General features: G+C 40.8%; 1 protein-coding gene across 4 annotated transcripts in view; it reads right to left on the bottom strand.

The window, feature by feature from the left end:
* The window catches only part of PTPRM (protein tyrosine phosphatase receptor type M), a 787,515-nt gene that overhangs the window by 450,170 nt on the left and 318,838 nt on the right, over positions 1-18,507 (bottom strand). For all 4 annotated transcript variants that reach the window (XM_058676819.1, XM_058676821.1, XM_058676820.1 and 1 more), the window contains exon 5: positions 4,691-4,806. In XM_058676819.1, coding sequence (XP_058532802.1) covers positions 4,691-4,806 — 116 coding nt within the window. The remainder of the gene's footprint in view (positions 1-4,690; positions 4,807-18,507) is intronic.

Below are 18,507 nucleotides of genomic sequence, written 5' to 3'. Positions count from 1 at the left end.
TGGTCATGCTTGGGTTGCCTGAATAATTTTCATGAATATATTTAATTTGAGCATCTCACAGGTTACATTCTACAATGACCTGCAAACAATGCTGAATCTGATAGCACAGAGCACATCTTTTCATGAACTTATTACCTATGTATTCTGTACTGCGTGAGCACAGTTCAATAGCTTCTGTCTTTCCACTGCAGTCTGTCCAGGAGGTGTTCAAAGTACTCTAAAGTTATCAAGATGGAAGCTCACACATAGAGATTCATTTTGTTGTTCTGCCTTCTGGAACATCTGATCCCATACTGAGAATAACTCGTGAGGCCCACATGTAAGATGAAATGAATGTGAGTAGATGGAACACACCTGCTAATCGTGAACATTTCACCATCAGTGTCATTATCACAAGTGAATGTACATATTCATTACAGATATCCTGTCTTCCACACAGTATGTTTGTCTTTGGCTGATTGAATCTGCAAATGTAGAACCAAGAGATGTGGGGTCCTGCTGTATTCAGGAGGCTCGGCACGATTTTCATGCTGACCTCTCCACCTACTAAGTGTCTCTTTGTTGCTGTTGCGCTGTTCTACTAGATTTACACTGTAGTGTTGGTAAATTGTTTCCCAGTCAACCCATCTGAGCCTTTGCTGCCCAATCTTTTCTTGCCTTTGTCATCTTCTCTGGAGATGTCCATGTGATCACATCAAGAAAGGTACCAGAAAGATAGGACTGCTGTGACTCAGAATTTGAAAGTGGATTTAGTTTCTCTTCCACTCAGGATGCTATTTGGTTTATGTAACATTAGGATAATTCCACAGTTAAACAATGCATTTCCCTAGTTCAGCAGGTTGTAAGATTGGTTGTAAGATACTGATTTTATGAACAGCTTATGAGGACAGCCCAATTATGTTCAGTTGCAGGGGTAGCTTCTCTGAGACTGATTTTGAGCAAACGTTTTCCAATAGGATGAGGATTTCCAGCAGGCAATGGTTCCACAGGCCCCTGGGGAACCCTGCTTCCCAGACCCCCACTACCTTTGACTCCTACCATTTTGTAGAAGTTGTGGAGAGAAATAAACCCTTTAATGATGGACAAGCTTTCTGCAGTCTGGACTAACATAGGCTGAGCACTGCCAACAATATAAAACCATAACCCACAAAGAGAAAATCTCAAAAATTTTTATTTCATGACAAAAAGCATTAAAATATTAAATTATCTCTGACTATGTGTGTAAGATATATAGGGAACAAATGAATTTTGTATTTAAGAGTTGGACCCTATCCATGTAGATCATTATGTATACACAGATATTGCTTGAGAATTGATACACAAACTATTGCCAGTACCAAGCCACGCACTCAACCAGTAATACAACATTTCTATACTAATTTGAAAAATGCCTTTTTTGCATGTAAAGTTACTTGGAACTTCAAAATAATTCAGCAATCGAGACAGAAAATAAAACAAGAAAGAAAATATTACTAAATTTCTTTGTGATTTATTCTCCCCAAGAAAATGTCAAAATTTTTAAATTGATAATACATCTTTTATTTGGTAAGATTGGCATGTTAAACTTTAGTCAATGACCGGGCAGTGCGGTAGTGTAGCCTAGTAGCTGAAGTCCTCGCCTTGCACGCACCAGGATCCCATATGGGCACCGGTTCTAATCCTAGCCACCCAACTTCCCTTCCAATTCCCTGCTTGTGGCCTGAAAAAGCAGTCGAGGATGGTCAAAAGCCTTGGAACCCTGCACCCACATGGGAGACCCAGAGGAGGCTCTTGTCTCCTGGCTTCTGATCTGCTCAGCTCCGGCCATTGTGGCCACTTGGGGAGTGAATCAGTGGATGGAAGATCTTCCCTTCTGTCTCTCCTCTTCTCCGCATATCTGACTTTCCAATAAAAAATAAATAAATCTTTAAAATTAAAAAAAAACTTTAGCTAATGACCATAATTTTTGTTATCTGTGTCTCAATCTTTTGGGTCCTGCCGTAAGCATTTTGTACAACTTTGTGGGTTTACCTCATGTTTCCCACTCTGTTAGATCTGTTTTACATGTGCACTGCTTAACCTGCATGATTGAAGGTAAATGGCATAGTGGGAAATAATGCAAAGCTATTTCTGTATTTCTGTTTCCCTCTGATTAATTCTACTCTGCTGAGCTATATCCTTATTGCATCAATAAGGAGAATCTTGGAAGAATTTAGAAATGAACAATTTACAAGATTACTAGCAAATAACCATATGACTACAGAAAACATCCAATATAGGCTATTTATGTTTTGGTTCCCATGAATGAAAACTAGCCAAGGTTTTGATTTTTAAAAATATATTAATGTGCCTTAAAAGCTACTGAAAGTAGACTCAAAAATTAAGCTTATTTTACTGTAGAAATACTTTTCAATGTGTATCTAAACAGAGTCATGGAGGTAGGGATGGGGGTCGTTCATTAAAAACTTCATAGAAAGTGAGTATGCAATATGAAAAAAGCCAGGCATGGACTTTTTCAAGTTTTGTAACATAAACTTGTCTTTTAAGTTTGTTCTCACACAAACTTTTTGAAGTTCCCTTGTGTCTTAAATATAATTCAGCACAAGTGTTGGGCGTAGGGTAACACGTGGGTTCACCCCTCAACTTGCTGCCAATGCCATCCCTGGGAGGCAGCAATGACACTCCAAGTCACTGGGTTCCTGCCTGCCATGTGGGAGGCTCTGACTGGTTTTTCAGCTACTGGCTTCAGCCAGAATATTTACAAAAATCATTATAAAAGCATATATGTTTATATAAATTTTCCAGGTGATTCTATAGTAGTGACTGATAATTCTATACTTAATTTTTTCAATAGTCACTATTTTTCTCATTATAATCTCATTATAATAGGACATATTTATATTTGCCTTAAAACCAAAATTTCCCACTGTAATTGGAAATATTTACAGATTTCCTACCCCAAAATAAGTGCTTGAATCAAGCAGGAGCACTCCAAGTCCGATATATTTGCACAAACAGGAACAGCGAATTATGTCCTTATTATGCCTGTATTCCTGTGATGACTGAAGAAGACCCTGCTGGGCAGGAACACAGACTTATTGTATTCACTAAAGTAATACTAAAACAAATATCAGGAGGGAAGAAATTGAATGTAAAAGCTAAGATTTCTCAAGCTAATAAAAAAGTGAATAAATAATTTCATTTTAAAAGATAGCTATTGCTTTTCATAAAATCTTAAAAACAATGCCTGTGTCATCATCAGTGTGCACAATAGTCCATTATGATGGACTTTAATACAAAATAACCACTAGAAAATAATTTTCTAGCCCTAAGACCAAGAATTTAAAGCAACTGGAACATGTTAAGAAAGGAAAAAAAAAATAAAGAATGAAGACAGATTTCATATGCTACAAAAAGCTCTTACAGTAGCTTTCTGGAAATAAGGGAGAAAGCAAAGAAGAATTTGGAACATAGAATTTCTGTCCTCTATATACACTCCTCCCTGCCCATTAGGACAGTCTCCAACAGGCACAGGAAACGAAAAGTCAGGGAGAAGGCTGAGTCACACAGTACAGCACAGAGCCAGTCCCTGAGAGGGAGCCTCCTCCGCAGGCACATGCCCCACTTGACCCATCTCAGGACAGGACACTGGGCTCTGTGCTGCGTTGCCCAAAACCAAATGAGCAGAAACAACCATTTGTTTGAACTGTGATGATTAAGAGAGTGAAGAGACTTAAGAGCTAGAGAGTGTAAACACATATCACACATCCTGGGTGCTACTACCCGACCCGAGGAGGGGTGAGAGGAGGCAGAGAGACGACGGGGACAGAGGGAAAGATGGAAGCCGATGGGTAACGGCTGGGGAGGAGGGGCAGTGGACGCAGTACACACAAGGGCTAGCCACTCAGCTCAGGAGTGAACTCCAATCAACAGACAGCTTTGTAAAAGACACAAAACAAAACCAAGGTGGATGAGGAACAGCCTGGTCGAGACAAGGAATGAGCAGCCTACACATTAAGGCTTAAGGAAAAAAAGAATGAAATCCTAGAGTATTATTGGACAGGAGGGAGGAAGTGCAAAACCTAAAGCCTAAAGAGCATTACACTGTGGGTAGAAGGTCCCGGTCATTTAAATCCACTCCTTGCATCAGATTCCAGATACCAAGGCTACATTCTTGCAGGGTTTGCCATGAAAACTATTAACTCATGGCATTGAAAAAACTGCACAAGTCCCACAGGTTATATTTGCATTAAAAATTATATTTTTAATTATCCAAGTAAAGGACATATGATTAATTTGTAAATTGAGGTTTCCTGGCTTAGAAATGCAAATAACAAAAAGACATTCTCTCTTGCTCTTTGGATGAGGGTGGGGGAAGACGAAAGAGACAGCCAGACCACCAGATTCTGCAGATTTTCCTCAGAAGGAAGAGTAGGGGTGAAGCACTCTATATTGTATTTTCCAATACTACTCCAAAAGAAATTTAATAAGCAGATCTTTCATACAAGATGGTTAAACAACAGCAAAGGAAACGTAATACATTCCCACACGCAGCCTGAGAAACAAAACAATGGTCCAATCCAAAACCCTCCTGATCAGGACCTTTACTCATAAAGAGACCCCTACATAGGGCCAAGGTGCTGCCTCTGTTTTCCAGGGTTCCTCCCTGTCCACCCCAGGTGAACCCATGGATGGAGATGAGTAACAGTACCTGCAGCCAGAGACTGTCACTCGCCACAGTCCTGCCGATGGCGCTGCACTGGAAGGTGGCAAACTGGCCGGCGTTCACTTCCACGTTCTGAATCCTCAGGAAGTGGGGAGTTCTGGCTACAGAAGAAAAAGAAGTCAAGATATTAATGTGGAGCTTGGTAACTCGTATGTGTCTGTTTCCTTCTATGTGCAATTTGGGTTTTCCATTTTGTTCGCCTTAGGGAAAAAATAATTTACAAGAGCTTTAAAGGTTTACCAGAATCACAAAAGGTATGATAAAAGATTTCGGTGTGCTTTCTAAAAGAACAAACAAGCCATGCAATCTGGGATCGAATCAAACAGAGAGAAGATATTTTATTGTTCCTGCTGTGCAAATTATCCTAGCTCAGCAGTCTTCTTGTAATAACAGATTTGTATTAATAAAGATTATACGAAGCCTAATTGATGTTTTGAACAAAAACATATTAGGTATTTATATTGGCAACATGAAAAGAACAGTAAGAAGTTAAACAACGTTGCCAAGGAAACTTTTTAACCTAAGTACAAGAGCTGTGCACAATATATGTTTTAATATAACCAATCAGTATGCAACAATTCTTGTGTAATATTTTAAAGCTCCCCAAAATGCTAGCCTTCTAGAAACACACTCTGGGAAATGATCTTGGCGGAGTGGAAGTTCTTAGAGACTCCTATTTCCAGTTCAGGACATAAGAATGAATTCCACATGCTAAACAGCATTGTCGGATAATATGCAATGTCTACATGGGATAGCTATTTAAAGAATGCCTAATTCTGCTTGATTCTACAGATCATTCCCGCATCACAGTGAAAACAGGTGTCCAGGAACTGGCCTTACGTTTTATGACAATTTTGACTTTTATGAAAATATTCTCTCGTCATCCTCCTAATAGAGTGAGAGCAGCAGCAGATAGCAAAGGGAGACTGACAGGTGGCAGATGGAAAACAGAAAAGGAAGAGAAGATGACAACAATATTTTGGAAAGTGGAGGCAACAGATAAATCTAGATAATAAGTCAGATAAATTTGTATGCCCTATTGTTTTTCTACATTTTCAATGTCTTTTATGGCCAAGTCCAGGCACATTGAAAGATTAGTGTCCCACTGCTTACATACCCAAGATTATAAACTCACAGTCACTGTACGCTGAGCAGAACATAATTAGGAATGGAAGTGGGTTATCATCAAAGAACAAAGAAAAATGCATTTTAATATCACTAACACACAGTAAAACCCCATTACTAACTTGGAGTCCACTAATAATTCAGACAGCGTATTTATTTTAGCATAAAAAATATTTCAAATGAGTTCTACAAAAGCAGCATTAACTCCAGACCCTTGTTTCTTAATATATTAATGCACAACTCTAACAAGTCTATTTGTCACTGGCTTAATCAAATTACTCCTTGTTCAACAAAAACAAAATCACAGAGCTTTCTTCAAAAAAAAAAAAAACTTGGTTAAAAAATGCCTAAATCAAATTTATTTTCCATACTTCAGTTCTGGGAAATGTAAAGATCTAGTGCTTTTAGAAAATAGAAAAAAAGGAACATGTATTGAGTTCTTAAGTGCAAGAAGCTTTCTCACTGGCCACTCACAATCGTACTGTGTCATGAGTACCTGCTCCACTTTCCTGATGGAGCGACTTGTGGGTATTTGCTTAGCAGGTAGCAAAAGCAATATGCCCACTGGAGTCCATTTGGTGTCAAAGCCCGCCAGGGAGCCACAAGCCACTCCCAACCCTTCTGTCATCCCAGACTTCACTATTGCTCCTGATTCCACCTGCAGCAGCTCTCCTCACCACCTGCTGAGAACTTAACTTCTTGTAAGACCCTTCTCAAAACTCTTTCCCTGAAACTTGTTTGGCTCTCTTTGTTGGAACATCTAACAGTATGATAGGAACAGCACTGGGTGCCACAGCACTTGAGGTTAATGCCTCACGCAGAGCAGGCATGCAATATCACATTTGATTGCTATCGCTTAGAATTAACACACACATGCACGCAACCTGTAAAGCCATGGACATGATGAAATGGCAACTTGCAATCTTTCATCCTTTGATCATACCTAACATTAATGGAGGTGTGTATGAATCTCTAAGACCTGACTAAATTGGCAAGACTCTATTTGAAGACAAAGAACTATTTCCTTAGGAAGGAAACTGAAGCAAAATTGAATATTCCTCTTTTTAATCAAACATTTAGTGCATATACTCATGTAGATACATATGAGACTAAATGGAAATTGTTTTCAAATTCCATCCCTCGTTAAAGAAAATTCTAAGTAGACTGCCCCAGCCACATGTACTGGATCAGTGGAAACTGCTCTATTTGCTGATTTCCCTGTTCAGGGGTAGACATTAGCCCTTCACATGGATGTTAGGTGGGCCACTGCAACAACCCCTAGACACACTCACACGTACTCGCTCACCTTGGCCTGCACTTCCTGTCAGCTGCCAGAGCCATCGGGTTCCTGTTTCACAGCATCACTCAGTCATCCCTGACTTACACCAAAAGGCTTTGGGCTCCTCCTGAGGGAAATGCTCTTCTCAGACAGCCAAAATCCCCCAGTCAGCCCAATAGCTTTCTCCCATCCTTCCAGTAGCAGACACCACTTGGCACAGCCTGATCTTTTATCCAAATACAATTTGTCCAAAGTCCTCTCTCTGCAGGTCTGTCCTTTGTTCATCTTCCCATGGAGGTCTCTGGGAAAGAGTGTGTCTCCTTCATTTTGCAGGTAGGTATACAGGGGTCTGCAGAGGCACCCTTCTGCATCCACACCCCAAACTCAAAAACCAAAAACTGGAGTGGCGACATCTCCAAGCCATAGCTTGGAAACACAGAAACAAAATGGTAATGTAATCTCTCACTAAAACAAACAACACCTCCCCTCACCCCCCACCCCCCACTCCCCCACACATACACAAAACCTAAGACATTTGATGTCCCCTGGGACAGAGGAGCTCTGAGACTGCACAGGAGTCATCTCCAGCCAGCCAGCCAGCCAGAAGCTTGGAGGTCACTCTGGCCAACCCTCCGCCTTCACCAGTGCCTAGGAGCCACAGCCCTCAGGAGGCTGCCTGGACCAGTGTGTTCTATCAGGACAGCTGCTGCACTCCAAGGAAGACAGCAACACAGCCAGCTTTACCCTGGACCTCAGAATCACTGCTGACGTCAAATCCACATGGAAGCCAGGTCGGATCAGAGGGTGACACACAGACTCAACTGGGGAATGCCTGTTCCTTGGAGAGTTAATTAAGAGTTAATTACTTTGCTTAAAAGAAAATGAAAGATCCTGCAATGGAAAGAAGGAGGCATCTGAGCAGAGAGGGAAAGGAGGAGAGTGGAGGAAGACTGGCTAGCAGAATGGCTATTTGAAGAGATGAAAGTTGCAGTCAGCTGGTTGGACAGAGATGTGAGGAAGTGGGGACCCACCAATCATCGCCAGCTTACATTTAAATGAAGGCCACAGCCCACAAAGGCTTCTGCAGTCTCCATCCCCACTGCCTGTGAGATCACCTACCTGTGACATGGGAGGCCTACTGTTCTTTGCCTCAGCAATCTTCAGGTGTGTGTGTGGCAGGGTGCATGTTCTGCACCCTCCTTGAAGTTGCTTTTTGCATCTGTGGTTAAATCATTGAATGGCCATGGTCTGTGTTGCACAGGAAAAGGCTCATGTGCTGCACTGCATGGAAGTTGTCCTTGGGCTGGGAGCTCTCCCTCCTTCAGCAGGACATTGCCTCTGCCCTCTTTTCTTTCTTGGTTACCACACTACGCTAAGGATAATTTAGAACTTCAGTGGCTACACCCTCAAATCAGATCTCCCCAGTTGTCCTCTAAAACCTTTTTCCTTGCACTGTAGCCCCTGACCTTCATTGTAGTCTCTGGAAGATGAAGCTCTACGTGCCCCTACCTCAGAACCTCACTAGGACTCAGGCATTTCCAAAAAGGCAACACTGGACACAGAAACAAAATGCTAATTTGTGACAAAAGTTAGCCCACTAAGTTTGAGAAAAGTGGAATTTGGGGGTTGGACATTGTGATACTACCACTTGCGCAGTACCAAGCTCAGCTCACTGCTCCTCTGTTTCCAGCCCCACTTCCTGTGGATGCAGCTTGGACCAGCACGTGGCTGGGTTCCTGCCACCCACGTGGTAGACAAGGATGGAGTTCCAGGCTCCCACTCATTTCACTATGAAGGAACACAGCTCTAGAAGTTTTAAGAAGGAGTACTCACAAAAATTTCCAATTGACTACAGAATAACGGCATCTGAAAACCATTCACAGTTGTCTATATGTTCATTTTCTTTGTAACATTCAACTACTAATGGTTGAAAATTATGAAAATCTTTTGTAAGTGAAAATATCGCAAAGAAAAGAATGAAGGAAACCAACTCTAAATGAAGATATGTAAGGAACCAAGGGTGTGCATTGTTAAAGGAAAAAGACAGTACATTCGTCCTATAGTAGGATGATTGGTTTTTTGAAACAAGAAAGGAGAAAGATGGAAAAAGAGGAGACAGGAAATAAATCCTAAGCTGAATGAATAAGGAAAGTTACAAAAAGTTTGCGGAAAAGAGACACTACATTGTATGGCTAAGATTTGAACGGAATGATCATATTATTCTTTGAAAACAAGTTAATAATATTAGTCCAAGAAATCAAAAACAGATATGATTTCCGCTCCAATTTCACATTAAAACAACAAAATCTGGGCCTGGCTCACTGGTTCAGTGGCTAAATCCTTGTCTTTCACACACAGGGATCCCATCTGGCAGCTGGCTCATGTCCCAGTAGCCCCACTTTCCATCTTGCTCCCTGCCTGTGACCTGGGAAAGCAGGAGAGGATGGCCCAACGCCTTGGGATCCTGCACCCGTGTGGGAGACCTGGAGGAAGTTCCTGGCTCCTGACTTTGGATTGGCTCAGCTCCGGCCACAGCAGCAGCCATTTGGGGAATGAACCAATGGATGGAAGATCTTTCTTTCTGTATCTCCTTCTCTCTGTAAATCTGCCTTTCCAAAAAATAAATGAATCTTTAAAAAATAAATAAAATCTATTGATATGCTAATAGGAAACCGGAAAAGGATTTGCTATAACTCTCCAGTACTCACCCAGCAGTGAAAGGATGTGTCTTACCAGAATAAGTTTCTACGCTGTCAAATATCTAACCCTTAATATTGAAAAGAAAAGAGATAAAGGTTTGTTTTGTTTTTCACCTCACTAATGTGACTTCCACTTCATTTTAAGATCTTTTACTGTCACTTTGATTGAATGGATAACGAAGTATCTTTTCACAGTGACCGGTGATTTTATTAAATCAAGCATTCAAACCTTTTCACATTTTGACAACTTTTGATATTACACCTTCTTCAGAATTAAATACTAAACAAAATATAGACCTCTAACTGACTTTGATAATTCAGAGTCCCACTAAAAAAAAAAAAAAAAAAAACCACCTCAGAATTTTTGTTTTGCTTTTTAACCTTGTAAAAAAGGGCTTTAATAGTCATAATTAGATATATTACACATGTTGAGCTGCATGAAAAACATTATGAAGAAGAAAAGTGCCATATTCCTAAACTATTTTTGCATGGTAAATGTCACTAATAGAAATAATTTAGAAATTACATAAAATTTCTAGGACTCCATCAATGTTCTTACTCTCCATATGTCCTCATGATATCTCGCCTGAGAGAGACAACAGTGGGACCATATTATTGATGTCAGTTTCAGATCTTATTTGAATTGTTATATATCATAGAAACAAAGAAATCTCCCTGTCAAACTGCAGTATTTTTATAATGAACTCTCAGTAGGTCTTTAATTATAGACGTTTTAAGGTTTGTCATCCACAGGTAGTTACTATTTTAACTAACATTTCTCTGAAGGCTCCTGTAAGCAGCTGTGGCTCAGGGGGCTTCATCTTTGATAAGGAGGACTGGTCTTGAGGACCTGTGAAAGACCTGTGCCAGGTGTCCAGGCTTTGTGTGACATTCATGACCTTGAGATGAACGAATTATCTGAGACCAAATGAACAAATGAACAAATCAAGAATGGCTATAATTTTGTGGGACTTTTGTTTTAAACACAGCTGGTTATTCATATGCTATTTTCAAAATTTAAGGCATCTTTCCTCTTAAGCTAACTGTAATTCATATTTAGTAAGACTATGCTTTCTTAAACAGATACAGAATATTTCCCCCCTACTTTATATCTTGAAAATTTCAGAAATTTCAGAATATCCTTAGTTTTAGATTAATATAATTATTTATACAGATTCAACAAGAATCTGCCCTTGATACTACAGAACATAGCTGGAAACATGGCTTACCTAATGACGGCCAAAATGGGAATACTGTATTTGAGACTGGTGCACAGAATCAGATATGTCCAAGCAAGAGAAAGGAACTTGGGCTGAGTTTAAGCAGCCAAATATTACAAAGTCCTTTTGGGAAAATGCAGTGTTGCTAGCATTAAAGGTGAACACGAAGATTACTCTGGCAGGTCCAGGACCCAGAAAAAGAGGAATTCATCCATTTTTTAGATACTACAGAGACGAAGTCTGAGGTGGAGATTTTAGCTTATCTTCTTAAATTCAAGAAGGTTTTTAAGGTCCAACGTGAGACCCCTTATAAAGCAAGAATACTTAATCTCTGATCAAAACTAAACTGAATCAGACAGAAGCTTTATGTTTCAGTGGAAAACTATAACCCACCCTGTGGGCTAGCAGATTCCAGGCTTGTACAGTGTTATTGAGCTATTTTTCACCTCTCTGAAACATGGATCTTTCTGTCTTATGCATCTTTTTCAGAAAGTGATGTTCCGAATTATTCTCTCATCCTTGGGGGTTTGCATTACTGAGGACTGAAATTGCCTTTTCGCCCATGCCAGTTTCTCCAACTAGGTGGAGTCGGAAGACCTGATTACCTATTACCTCTGCCTCTCAATGAGCTTCAATACCAACATTGCGAAATCTGCACTAACTGATCGTAGGCCTCAGAAACTGTGTGCGCAGTGTGCTCCGACATCTAATCTCTGTTTCCTTTCTGTTTTCTTGTTCCAATCCAAACTCTCCTTTCCATTTTGCAGATTTCTTACCCTCTGTTGAGAACATTTATTTACTCATATATTGAAGGGGCACAGACACAGAAATAAAGAGACTGAGAAGAAAAAAATGTCCCAGTCCACAAGTTTATTTCATAGATGCCCACAATAGCCAGGTTTGGACCGGGCTGAAGTTTTAAACTGGGAAACCAATCCTGGTCTCCGAGGTGGGTGACAGGGACCCAACAGCCAAAGCAATCGCCTGATGCCTCCCAATCCAGTGACACGATCTCAAAGTCATGAATGTCACACAAAGCCTGGACACCTGGCACAGGTCTTTCACAGGTCCTCAAGACCAGTCCTCCTTATCAAAGATGAAGCCCCCTGAGCCACAGCTGCTTACAGGAGCCTTCAGAGAAATGCTAGTCAAAATACTAACTACCTGTGGATGACAAACCTTAAAACGTCTATAATTAAAGATCTGTTGAGAGTTCAAGAGCCAGGGCTGGGAATGGAACCCCACATTCAGATGTGGGAAACAGTGCCTTACCTGGCAACCTATTTAAATGCCAACCTTGCCATTAAAATGCTAACCTGAACCCCTCTTCCCGGCTGTGGTCCTTGATTCGTTTCAGGAGGAGACACAAAAGAAGTTTCAGTTGGGAAAAGCACAGGGGCCCACTTCAATGTCAGATTTAAAAAAATTATTTTAAAGTGAAAACATCTGAGCTAAAGAAGACGCAGAAAGAAATCTCTGAACTTCCATTATTTGGCTCACCAAAAGTACAGCTTCCATTAACCCCCTTCTGAGGGAGGCGCCTGCTAATTCAGTTGCCATGGAGACAGTCTACCACCATGAACATTAAAGCCCAACAGAACTGCTATACTTTTCCAAAAAAACCGAAAACCATTTTGCTTGTTAGATCTGGTTTAGAAGCCTTTATCTCAGGTGACTGACTGACTCTCCATCATCAGGGGCTCTACTTGCACAAGTGGAAACAAATCTTGTTTTGCCTTCTTGAACCTGTCTCTTGACAAGTGACTTGCAGTCCCCAATTCATTAGACCCCCAAGTCTGAAGAGGAAAAGTTTCTTCTGAATATGTAGCCAAGATGCCTCCAAGGCTATCCTGCATATGGGTGTCACCCGGCGCCATTCCCTGCTCGGACTGGAGGAGACTGCACTCTCAACTACCCTCCAGTGCGCATCCACCTCCCAGACTCCACCAGCACTTCCTCTTGCCTCGGGTTACTGTGCTAGACTGGGTCTTCAACACAGGCAATTGGCTGTGTAGCTGTGACTTGGGATAAATTGTGTTAGAGAGGTTTGGGGACTTCAATTCTGCTGTTTCATTCTGCTTGATTATTCCCTAGGCTAGAGCTGAGCTCTTGTCAAAGGATGATCATTAAGTATTTTGAGTACGACCCTAGTATTCTAGATATGCTCCTATAATTGAACAAATCTCCCACTAAACATCCAGTGGGAGATCTCCATGCTACTCATAGAATTTGGCTTCCTACTGTGCATCCCAAACAGGAACTCCAATACGGGCACAAGCATCTTGATCACTACGCCAAATGACAACCTCTTAGTGGACAATATCTTGTAACTCGTTGCGAAGACACCTAGCATTTCAGTTTCAGGCCTCTTCAGGGAGAATGAAAAATCCAACTATGGTGCTCACGGTGAACCCAGAGATGTTTGCATAGATTATCTACTTGTACTAGCTAGGAAGCATGTGGAATGCCAGATTCTGAGTGACAATGGGTTGGAAATGGGAGACAGAAGGAGTAGATAAAGGTTAAAACAAAATCAAAGACAGTTGAGAGTATTAGGCAAAATGCTCCCCTCCGTGGATTAACAGTGGCTATATTTAATTCATGGGATGTTCTGAGCAACCGCCCTAAACTCCAGACTTTTTGCACAGAACTCTCAGTACAATCCTCTGCCATATCAGAAAATTTGCGACTTTTAACTTGGCCTATCACTACCTTTCTGCCTTTTGGTGGCAATCATACACAATAGTACCAGCATTTTCCCTTACTGAATGTTCATCTGAGATAATTCTGCACAAGGTAGGTTTTGGGATGCTGCCACTAGGGATTCCTATAACCCCATACAGATGTGGCTGACTGGAGTGCTGGATACCCTGTGCTTTTTTTTTTTTTAATATTTATGTATTTTTATTGGAAAGGCAGATTTACAGAGGGAAAGATCTTCCATCTGCTTATTAACTCCCCAGTTGGCCACAACAGCCAGAACTGAACTGATCCAAAGCCAGGAGCCAGGAGCTTCTTCCGAGTCTTCCACACAAATGCATGGTCCCAAGGCTTTGGGCCATCCTCGGCTGCTTTCCCAGGCCACAAGCAGGGAGCTGGATGGGAAATGGGGCTGCTGGGATTAGAACCAGTGCTCATATGGGATCCCGGTGGTTGCAAGGCAAGGACTTTAGCTGCTAGGCTATTGCGCCAGATCCTACTCTCCACTTTGAATTCAGCTTCCTACTAATGCTCTCCAGAGTCAGTGGAGTATGCCCCAATACTTGGGTTCCTGCCACATATGTGGGAGACCCAGAGGAAGTTTCTGGTTCTGGCTTTGGCCTAAACTAGACTTGGCTGTTGCATGTATCTGGAGAGTGAGCCAGTGGATACAAAACTCTGTGTGTGTGTGTGTGTGTGTGTGTAAGTCTCTCTCTCTGTCAGCTTGCCTATCAAAAAAAAAAAAAAAGAACAGGCAATCTGCTTCATGTACCTCATGGGATCCCAACTCGGGGAAATGTATTCCATCATGGGACACGTGACAAGGTGTGGGGATGGTTTTGATGGTCATAGTGGATGTGGGCAGGAATACCGACGATGATGGAGGCCAAGGGTATTGTTAACATCCTAATGTGTTCAGGATAGGCCCCACAACAAATAATCAACTGTGGCAGCCCAATATATTGATAGAATAGGCGGAAAACACTGATACACAGCACATGGTTGCACAAGTTGACTGCAACATCTGCTACTGAATACTTCTGAATTGTTGGTTTTCTTTCCATTACATATAATGTCAAGATAAACATTTTCATAATTTAAATCCTTGTGTACATGTTTCCCCATGGGTTGATTTTCTGAAAATAGAATTTCTAAGAAAAATGAATATTTTAAAAAGACTTTTGACACAACTGTCAATCTGCATTATCATAATTTTCATTGATTCCAACAGGATAAAAAAACTACTCTTTTAAGCATTTCTTCAGAAATACTAAGAATTAACTTCTTGAATATTTCTCAAAAATATATGAAATATGTGCACTCCACTCCATCAGTTAACTTAATAGTAATACAGTATTAATTGGTTAATTGTTTTTTTTTTTAAGATGCATTTATTTTTGTTGGAAAGTCACATATACAGAGAGGAGGAGAGACAGAAAGGAAGATCTGTTCGCTGATTCACTCCCCATGTGACCACAATGGCTGGAGATACACCAATCTAAAGCCAGGAGCCAGGAGCTTCTTCTGGTTCTCCCAAGTGGGTGCAGGATCCCAAGGCTTTGGACCTCCGTCTACTGCTTTCCCAGGTCACCAAGCAGGGAGCAGAATGGGAAGCAGGGCTGCCGGGATTAGAACTGACACCCATATACCCAGTTCTATGTACCCATACGGCACGTGCAAGATGAGGGCTTTAGTCTCTACACTACCACTCCAGGCCAAGTATTGGTTACTTCTACTAATCATCTATTCATCCTTAATGAATTTCACCTCAGAAGACTTTTCTTAAGCACCATCTTTCCAACAATGGTGACCTCAGTCCGTCAGAAAGACACAGTATATGAAACTAACTTATCAATGCATTATGCAAACCAGGAAGCCATCTCACAGAACATAGGATCGTATACCTTCAGTCCTTTTTCCTGAAGCCCTATTGTACACAGAGAAAGCAAGTGCCTTTCCTTTGGGGTCATTTTGACTCTCCTCCTTATGGCTTTCTCAAACAAGCCAATGTGTGTTCCTTGCACTGTGAGGTTAAAAATCTATGGAATTTATACGTCTTCAATCATATTTCGGGAGTGCCTCCCTTGGATCCCACTGCCTTTGGCCTGGGAGACAGTGGTGTTTGGTTACAAAAATGACTGCCAGAAAATAAAACAGGCGGATTAAAATCACAAAATCACATCTCAAATGGAAACCAGATGAAGACACACAAACCTACTAAGCATAAGCATTTAATACTACCTAAATTTTGCTCAAATTTTGCTCATCCACCAGGGGTATTATGACAAAGAGACTATGGAAGTTCACTTCCTAGACTTGTTTCCTTTAAGAACACAAGAGTAAATCTTTCTGGTTTGTTTCTCAACAAACATTAACAGCTTACATAATCATCTGATGTTTTAAGATGCTTGGATTCCCCCTGTCTAGCAATGTAAATCTAGAGGAATTTTCAGTTGGCAAGTCAGTGAGAGCTGGTACTATTTTATGTCTTGGATTCAACACATCAGTACCCAAGTACAAATAGTTTAGCCCCTTCCTAATTGAATACATGTGAAAGTTTCCACACTTCAGCCTTGGTGTTTTTTTTTTTTTTTTAAGTTGTAAAATAGGATTTTTTAATTGCTTGTTTTATATGGGTGGCACAAAGATTAAGCAAGATTCAGACAATGCAGTCTATCTGTCTGGTACTTAATCTTCAAAAATGCTCCCTACTGTACAAAACAACTCATCTATCACTGGAAACTGGAAAGGAGCCTACAAAACACAACCCTATAGCCAGAAAAGTTCAGATCCCATGCTGAGCTCTGTGCTCTGAACCTTGCCAAGCTACTTTAATTGTAACACCAGGTATATCAGGCACCTTTGGAATGGAAATTTTCAATCTATCTCATATTCAAAAGGAAACATTCTCCCTCTCTCTTTTACTCTCTCTGCAGATTTATAGGTCCATTTGTCTCCTGGATACCCTTTCAAAATGCTATGCCAACTTTCTTCTAAAATCGGCTGGAGTTCTAAAAAACCAAGTATTTTCCATGAATAACAAACAGGTTTTTGGTACAATTCTTCTAGCATCTCTGCCATATTTTTCTGCTCCTCAAGAAAGAACAGAGGTCTAAGAGGAAGTTAACTGATTTCAAAACAGTCTTTGATCCCACAGACAGACATTATCACTGACTAACATGTAAATACTTTTGTCCATATTTTATTATTATCACTTGTTCAAAGCCTGCCTCACACCACTAACAATCAAATCTGAGGGAGGGTAGTCACCTATGAGATCAGAGTGCAAGTTCAAGTGGAACTGATGAGGGGATGGCTTAGCCCCCTTTGACTCTTCTTTACATTTTAATATCATGGCATGAATTGCAATGAACAGGATCCACACTGAGCTGCCAGAAAAAAAGAGAGCCAATGTTTGTCTCTGTGAAACATCCTCACAAACAAGAAAGTTTATGCTGTGAAAAGAAATAGCCTGGCACTGCCCACTTGAACACTTAGAAACTGCAATGATCATTTGGATTTTAAAGTAAATAGCAACTCAATTCTCCCATATCAATTCAGCCACTTATGTTCAGCGTTTGCACTTGACTAACGCACTGCATCTAACAAGATGTAGTAGATAACACATAGGAACTGATATCTATAAAGGTCTTTGGATACAGTAAGTAAGGTTCTTAATGCTTTATGTACACTAACTAGCATACGCTCCACATGAACTGTCAGAGGAAAATATCACACAATCCATATTAACAGCACCAGGTTATAGGCTCACAAAGGGCAAATTAACTCTAGCTGAAAAAGCAAGAAACTTTGATCTTACCAAATTTCAAGCTATGATCATTTTATCTGGGTTATTAGTTAAGAATAAGTCTGTTTGGAATAATAATGCAAGAAGAAAAACATTCAAAATTCTTATGAAAAGAATGTGATTTTGAAGAAAAGTCAAATCTGATTTTCTATGTTCAAAATGAAATGTTGGTGGGGGCTAGTTCTGTGGTGTAGTACGTAAAGCTGTCACCTGTGGTGCTGGTTTGTGTCCCAGCTGCTCCACTTCTGATCCAACTCCCTAATACACCAAGCAAAGCAGCAGAAGATGGCCCAAGTCCCTGGGGGTCCGCACCCATGTGAGAGACCTGGATGAAGCTCCTGACTTTGCTCTGGCTCATTCCTGGTCTTTGTGGTCATCTGGGGAATGGGCCAGTGGGTGGAAGAATACTCCAAGTCTCCCAGTCTCTCTGCAGCTGAGACATAAATGCCTTAGATCAATTAAAAGTCTTACATCAGCAAAATTCTCAAAAACATTTAAGATAGACAATAAATAAAACAAAATGTGAATTCTGAGTCCAGTGTATAACAACCAAAGAATGTGGATCTCTTCATTGGACAGAACATAATTCAAAAACAATTCTAATTGGTGATTTGTTGCTGCTACACTTATTTTAATTACATTGTGGAATATCTTTTTTGTTTGTTTGCTTGTTTGTTTTTAAAAAAAAAACAGAGTGATAGAAAGCCCCATGTGCAAACTCACTCTCCAAATGACAGCAACAGGAGCCAGGCCTGGCCAAGAAGTCAGTTACAGGAAATCCAGTTACAGGAAATCCCACAGGTGGGAGGGACCAAACTACTGGAGCCAGTACCTGCAGCCTTTTGGGTACACAGCAACCACGCACTGGAATGTGGAGCAGAGCCAGGCCTGGGATCCAAGCACTCTGATACGGATGCTGGCAACTGCCACACCAAACTAACAGCCTTGTTCACCAAGTCTTTATTTAAAAA

The sequence above is a fragment of the Ochotona princeps genome, chromosome 18 (genome assembly GCF_030435755.1).
Source record: "Ochotona princeps isolate mOchPri1 chromosome 18, mOchPri1.hap1, whole genome shotgun sequence".
NCBI classification, from domain to species: Eukaryota; Metazoa; Chordata; class Mammalia; order Lagomorpha; family Ochotonidae; genus Ochotona; species Ochotona princeps.
Note: the sequence above shows the minus strand (reverse complement) of the source record. Positions and strands in the feature narration are given on the sequence as shown.